The 6229-nt window shown below is 42.9% G+C and overlaps 1 protein-coding gene across 1 annotated transcript; it reads right to left on the bottom strand.

Moving 5' to 3' along the window:
- Positions 1-1379: 1379 nt before the first annotated feature.
- KRT18 (keratin 18) lies at positions 1380-4630 on the bottom strand. The gene is made up of 7 exons (XM_073662922.1): positions 4132-4630; positions 3411-3493; positions 3047-3203; positions 2790-2954; positions 2549-2674; positions 2043-2263; positions 1380-1577 (listed from the first exon to the last, which is right to left on the bottom strand). The coding sequence occupies exons 1-7, from the start codon at positions 4528-4530 to the stop codon at positions 1454-1456; spliced, it is 1275 nt and encodes a 424-aa protein (XP_073519023.1). The 5' UTR covers positions 4531-4630; the 3' UTR covers positions 1380-1453.
- Between the last annotated feature and the right edge of the window lie 1599 nt (positions 4631-6229).

The following is a 6229-nucleotide window of genomic DNA, read 5'->3' as shown; positions in this document are numbered from 1 at the left end:
ACAAACTCTGCATGATGCACTCTGGTGCAAACCCAGCCTGCTGCATTCTGGTGCAATCCCAGCCTGCTGCACCATCCAGTCTGTCCTACTGGCTCTACCTGCTGCGCTTCCGTTGGCCTGTCCTGGAGTGGCACCTGGCTTTCATCGGGAGCCAAGTCTAACCTCACCATCGGAGGCTCTAGCAAACAGTCCGGTGCTCACTTAGTCACGCTCCTCCAGGCTCTCAGCGGTCTGTGGCACAGTGGTTCCACAAAACACACCCGTGATAGATTGGAGGGGTGCGAGAGCGTTGGAAGGGAGGCCACAGAGTAGGAGGTTGCAGTAGTCGAGGCTGGAGATGATGAGGGGGTGCAATAGTGTTTTTGCAGATTCGTGGTTGAGGAATGTGCAGATTCGGGAGATGTTTTTGAGTTGGGAGTCAGCTGGAAGTGAAAAGGGCTTGGATATGTGATTTGACGGAGATATCAGTCCAGGGTTACCCCAAAGCAGCAAGCTTGCAGGACTGGGGAGAGCGAGCAGCCATTGACGTTGATAGATAGGTCAGATGGGGGGGCTGAGTGAGATGGTGGAAAGATGATGAATTCAGTTTTATCCATATTAAGTTTTAGGAATCTAGCAGAGAAGAAAGATGAAATAGTGGACAGACATAGTGGGATTTTGGTTAGTAAGGAGGTGATATCGGGTCCAGAGAGGTAGATCTATGTCATCAGCATAGAGGTGATACCGAAAGCCGTGAAACTCTACGAGCTGTCCCAGGCCTAAGGTGTAGATGGAGAAGAGCAGGGGTCCGAGAACTGAGCCTTGGGGAACACCGACAGATAGGGGGCGAGATGAGGAAGTGGTGTGTGAGGGGGAGACGCTGGTACTCAATCCTGGTTTTGGCTTACAAATACTGAGGTAAAAAACTCACCAAGTACTTAATGTGTGCACGTGGCCTAATAGTTTGTTATGTGCTCATAGGCTGTTATTATTCTCGGCAGCATATGTCCTGTTTACATAGCATGATGTGCTGCTGAGGCTGCAATAGCCTGTGAAAAAACTCATTATTCTGCATGTAAACACAATTTTGGTTGAACCTCAGATGACAAATGTCCTCAAGGTGTGAACCCACCTTACCTGAATTTAGACAGATATTGGTCAAATTAATTGGAAATTGGGATAATAATTGTGCATATAATCTCCACTTTAAAGGTAAAAATCAGTTCCTAACTTCTAAACGAGTGTTTGATATTGGAGTACATGGGAAGGTCATAAAATATTATTTATTACGACCATAAAATGTAATGTATCTGTGGTCAGTTTTAGAGGGAGGACCGTGAGATGCTGTATGCCCAGAGTCATTCAGCCATGCCCCGACAGTAATAATCACAACTTCTAGATTACTTAAAACCTGGAATCTTTATTGAAATACATCGGACAGTGAAATAATGCTTCCAGGTGGTGGAAGGTTCAGTTAGGAATGAAGGACGTGAGTATCGTTACTTTCTGATACAACTTTTCCATCCACTATCTTCTGTGTTGTTGTGATGACCTTCTTCACAGTCTGTGTTGTTGATACTGAAACTGCGTCTTGGAGACTACAAATGGAAAGCGTAAGACAGTTTAGATAAAAAGTAACGAGATGATCTACATATAATCACAGCAGTGGCCTAGGGGTTAGCATTAATCCAGCTAAGGTAATATATATTACATTTTTACATTTACTCAATGCGTATGTAGAATTTTCCATTTGTTTTGTTTCATTTTTTCATATATACCCATCAGGTAAAGGAACTGTAGATGAGTAGAAAAGCCCAACTCCTATCCAGAGATTGTATATGCTATTGCAGCTTAGCTTCATTGAAAAGAATGGTATAGAGCTACAATACTACCCACAACCTGAGGACACTGTGGTACTGTTTTATAATATCGCAGCCAGGTTTTTTTTTGTTCTAAATTCTGGTCAAGCCTTTTAATTGGATTTGATATAAAGAAATTAAGATTGTGAACTCACATAGGCTATGAAAGTGAAAATACATGTAGCCGAAATTATTGATACTTACTCTAAATCATCCCCATCGAGAAGACGTCTGTATGTCTGGATTTCGTGTTCTAGTCTTAATTTGGTGTTGAGTAAACTCTGGTACTCAAGCTGTTGTCTCTGGCAGTCATTGCGTACTTGTGCCAGCTCTGACTCAAGAGCCTGGCCATTGGCACCGAGCGCCTCCAGTTCCATACCATACCGAGATTCAGTATCATGGAGAGAACCTTCAAGACTTAGTTTCTGTGAAATGGAGAAACAATATTAAGTACAGAGACTAGCAGGACCATACATATCTTGTGTCTGGTTTCTAAAGTAAAAAAGTAAGAGGTCTATGATGCTATCCTACTCTCTTCCCCCAGTTTTCCACTGTCCTTTCCATTTTGCCCTCTTCATCCACAGAAGTGATTCTAACTGCTTCTCATGTTATTTGGTGGTGCCACCTTTTACTGTTGGCCCTACTGCGGCCGTTATGCCTGGTACTCTGACACCCATGCTTTGTATGGTGATTAATGTTCATTTTTATACCTGGTTTCGTAGAGTTTCAAGCTCAATTTCCAGAGACTGTATGTTGCGTCTTATCTCTGTTGCGGTGGACCTTGCAGAGTGAAGAGCCTCGGAGTCCTGTGTGACTTGCACTGTATGTTCCTCCACCTGTGCAAAACCAAAGACATGCTCCAATTAACCACAGATGGGTCAGAAATTTGGGAATCTTTTTAGCAAGTCAAATAAAGGTATGTGTTATTGCAAGGCCACATAATTTTCTTACCTTTGTCTGGTACCACTTCTCGGCATCTTCACGATTCTTTTGTGCCAGTGCATCATATTGTGCCCTGATGTCTGCCATGATCTTACCAAGGTCTTGCGTTTTGGGGGCATCTACCTCCACAGTTACTGCAGAACTAGCTATTTGTGCATTGAGTTGGTTAACCTCCTACAAAAACACAAGAAAAAAAATTAGCCTGGCTCACGTGTTATAGGTTTTTCATCTCTCTCTACGCCAACCAACCAATTGTTATCTCTTACATCTCCATGGCTCTTCTTCAAGAAGATCAGCTCCTCCTTCAGAGACTCAATCTCATTCTCCAAGTTCAGTCTGGATATGTTGGTATCATCAATGACCTTACGCAGCCCAGTAATATCAGACTCCACAGACAGTCGGATAGCCAGCTCTGACTCATACCTGATGTGAGAAGGAAGGTAAATTAGAAAAGAGACTTCTCTTTTGCCTTCTCCTATCATTTCTCTATCTTCCTTGGTTGTGAAAGCAAATTTTACATGTCTTTGTCAAATCATAATTCATACATGATAGAATATGAAAAGTTTATGATCACCTGGTTACTTGTGAAGATAAAGAAACTTTGTATGAGCAACAGAACATCAGACTTACTTTACTCGGAAGTCATCGGCTGCGAGACGTGCATTGTCAATCTGGAGAACCAGCTGGGAGTTCTCAACGGTGCTGTCAAATACCTGCAAGCAGACGAGATAAGATCAGCCCTAAACTTAAGGACTAGAAAAGTACAGCAGGTTGATCTAAAAGGTAATACTATGGCTACTTCCCTTTTTAAAGCAATATAAATCCCAGGTAGCTAAAGATCAATACCATTTACATGGACCTCTGGTTCCTCTGCTGTTCTTGATATCTGCCCCTTTCATAGGTGATGAGCAATTTGAGTTTTCTACTTCTGATAAAGTCTTAATGGTTTTATTAATTTGTATGTCTTTAGTGATTTGGTCAGCATATGAAAATGATCAGAGATTACATACAGATTAGCTCAACAAGTGACGTGCGGACATTAATCCTTGGAGCCTTGCTCTAGGATTCACTTCACTAATGATTTGTTTGCGGTTCTCCATCTCTGGCAGGAAGAGAATCCGCTTAACCTCATCCTGTCCACACCCAAGTGCTTCATTTTCTCCTATGTCCCAGAGAGTCTGCATCACCCATATCTTATATTCCAAGAATTGCTAATTGCTAAGAAAATAGCCTCCAACAGATTATTATTGTTAGTCAGCTATAAAATTCTAATATTGTATTCATTTTTATATATGGTAAATTCCAGTTTGTGACATTAACATATGTGTATATATAGAACAAAAGTCCATACCTGTCTCCGCAGATCCTCCAGAATCTTGAAATATGGGCTCCAGTCCTTGGATGGTCCTTTCTTTTCCATATGTTGATGGATCTGCAGCTCTAGTTTCTGATTTGCGGCTTCCAGACTGCGGACCCTCTCCAGGTAAGATGCCAGGCGGTCATTGAGGTCTTGCATGGTCTCCTTCTCATTATGAACACCTCCTAGAAGACCAGCTCCAGATGCTATAGCGCTGGAGCCACCACCAAACCCTGAACCCAATGTAGATACCCTGGATACTGAGATCCGGGCTCCTGAGCCTCCTGCCCCAGCATGGACACTGGAAGCACTGCTGCCCCCTGCAAATTGAGAGCCATAGGTAAAGGGGCGCTGTTGTCTAGAAGAGTAAGTGGAAAAAGAAGAGAAGCTCATGGCTACAAGTTAGTGGATTACAAAGGACCACAATGACCACTGGAAAGAGCTGCTGGCTGCTCAGTCCTACTGTGCGAAGTGGAATTTATACCTAGTGCTGGCAGAACAGGGGAGTGACTGACTCTCCTCCCTTTGTAATCCTGCCCACTGCAAGTAGGGGGAGAACTGCCTAGGGGAAGGGGCCAGGTCTCATTCACACAAAAGTGTTCAGTACAGAGCTCATTATCAGTATAAGATGCCGAAAAGTATAATCACTAGCACCATGCAGCTTCATAAACATAGAAGTGCCTAAACTGCAGCCAAATACCGTATGTCTGGTTAACATCTCTATTACTCTGCGTGCACTTCTTTTAGAATGTTTTACTTACATTTTGGCAGAGGTGTCCTATATTCTATGGACGTGCAGAATTCACAAATATATGAACAAGGTATTTTTTACTAGTTAGAAAGGAGCATTACGCCACATTCAGATGTAATTTTTTCACATGCGTGTTCTATCTGTGTTTTTCACAGTTAGACCATGTAGCCATGAAAAGGAACCTGACAGCTGATCCATGCTGCCCGATCCATGGGCAGCAATCATCAGACCTTGGCTGAATGATTTCAGCCATATTATTATTATTATTTATTATTATAGCGCCATTTATTCCATGGCGCTTTACATATGCTTAACTTTGAAATGCTGTGACGTTTCAGAGAAAAAAATGGTTTAACAGCTGTCGCAAGGGAGCCTAGTCAGACAGGTGGTCACGTCTACTTCTCCCTGCCCGCTGCCGTGGATTGACAGGTCTCTCCCTTTACACGCATGCAGGGAAACACCTGTCATTGGATGGGCGTAAGCGGGGAGAAGCCGCCGGGGATTGAGCTGCACAAAAGACCAATCGGAGAGGCAGATTTCTGGCCAGCGACTATTATGTCCTCTGAAATGTCGCAGCGCATGGCTGAAATCATGCAGCCAACATCTGATTCATGCAGACCATGGATCCGGCATCATGTATCAGCTGTCAGGTTCCCTTTAAAGTCTATAGAGATATTCACATATCCGCGTTCTTTGCATACCTTGTATCTGCAAAACAAGAGTCTATGAGCCTGTGAAAATCACGGATGGTATCTGTGAGCAACACGTGTGCTGTCTGTGATCAATTTTGTAATGAATAGGAGAAGCGTCGCAATTTATTTTTTCAGACCGGGAAATCACTGATGATAAAAACTGACACTGACCAAACACTGATAAATAAAAATGAGATCCAAAACACTGATGAAACTTAGACCTTTTTTGGGTACATGAGAAATCAAGTGCACCTGAATGAGGACTGAGACCTACTGCATGATAGGTTATTTCAGTTATGAGCCATAAACTCTGTGTAGATTTGGGATTTTTGCTGTATTAATAATAAAGTTGATTCCAAATTACAATTGTACAGGGATGGGGTACAGCTAGGGGTTCTTTAATCAGAAGTTTTAAGGTTAGGTTCTTTCTATTTTTGGGTTTAGGGCTCGCTTACACTGGCGCATAACACGGCCGTGTGCTTTATGATGTTTTATCGGATAGCGCTCGGCACAATGTTATACTATGGCGCAGTGCAGATCTGCAATTATTTTTTCATGCCGATTCGGCATGAGAAAATCATCACAGCATGCTGCAAGTGGCGGCAAGACTCTGCTCACATGCACCCGTACAAGTCTGTGGATGTGTGTG

Source organism: Phyllobates terribilis, unplaced genomic scaffold (genome assembly GCF_046119375.1).
Source record: "Phyllobates terribilis strain yellow unplaced genomic scaffold, ASM4611937v1 Scaffold_2__4_contigs__length_985480577, whole genome shotgun sequence".
NCBI classification, from domain to species: Eukaryota; Metazoa; Chordata; class Amphibia; order Anura; family Dendrobatidae; genus Phyllobates; species Phyllobates terribilis.
Note: the sequence above shows the minus strand (reverse complement) of the source record. Positions and strands in the feature narration are given on the sequence as shown.

What these genes read in the sequence shown, in the direction of transcription:
- KRT18 (XM_073662922.1), bottom strand. Translation starts at nt 4,530, where the DNA reads ATGAGCTTCTCTTCTTTTTCCACTTACTCTTCTAGACAACAGCGCCCC. An exon ending in AGAAGTGGTACCAGACAAAG is followed by an intron (nt 2,675 to 2,789) that starts GTAAGAAAATTA and finishes GGTTTTGCACAG; the next exon opens with GTGGAGGAACATACAGTGCA. An exon ending in CTCGATGGGGATGATTTAGA is followed by an intron (nt 1,578 to 2,042) that starts GTAAGTATCAAT and finishes TTCCATTTGTAG; the next exon opens with TCTCCAAGACGCAGTTTCAG.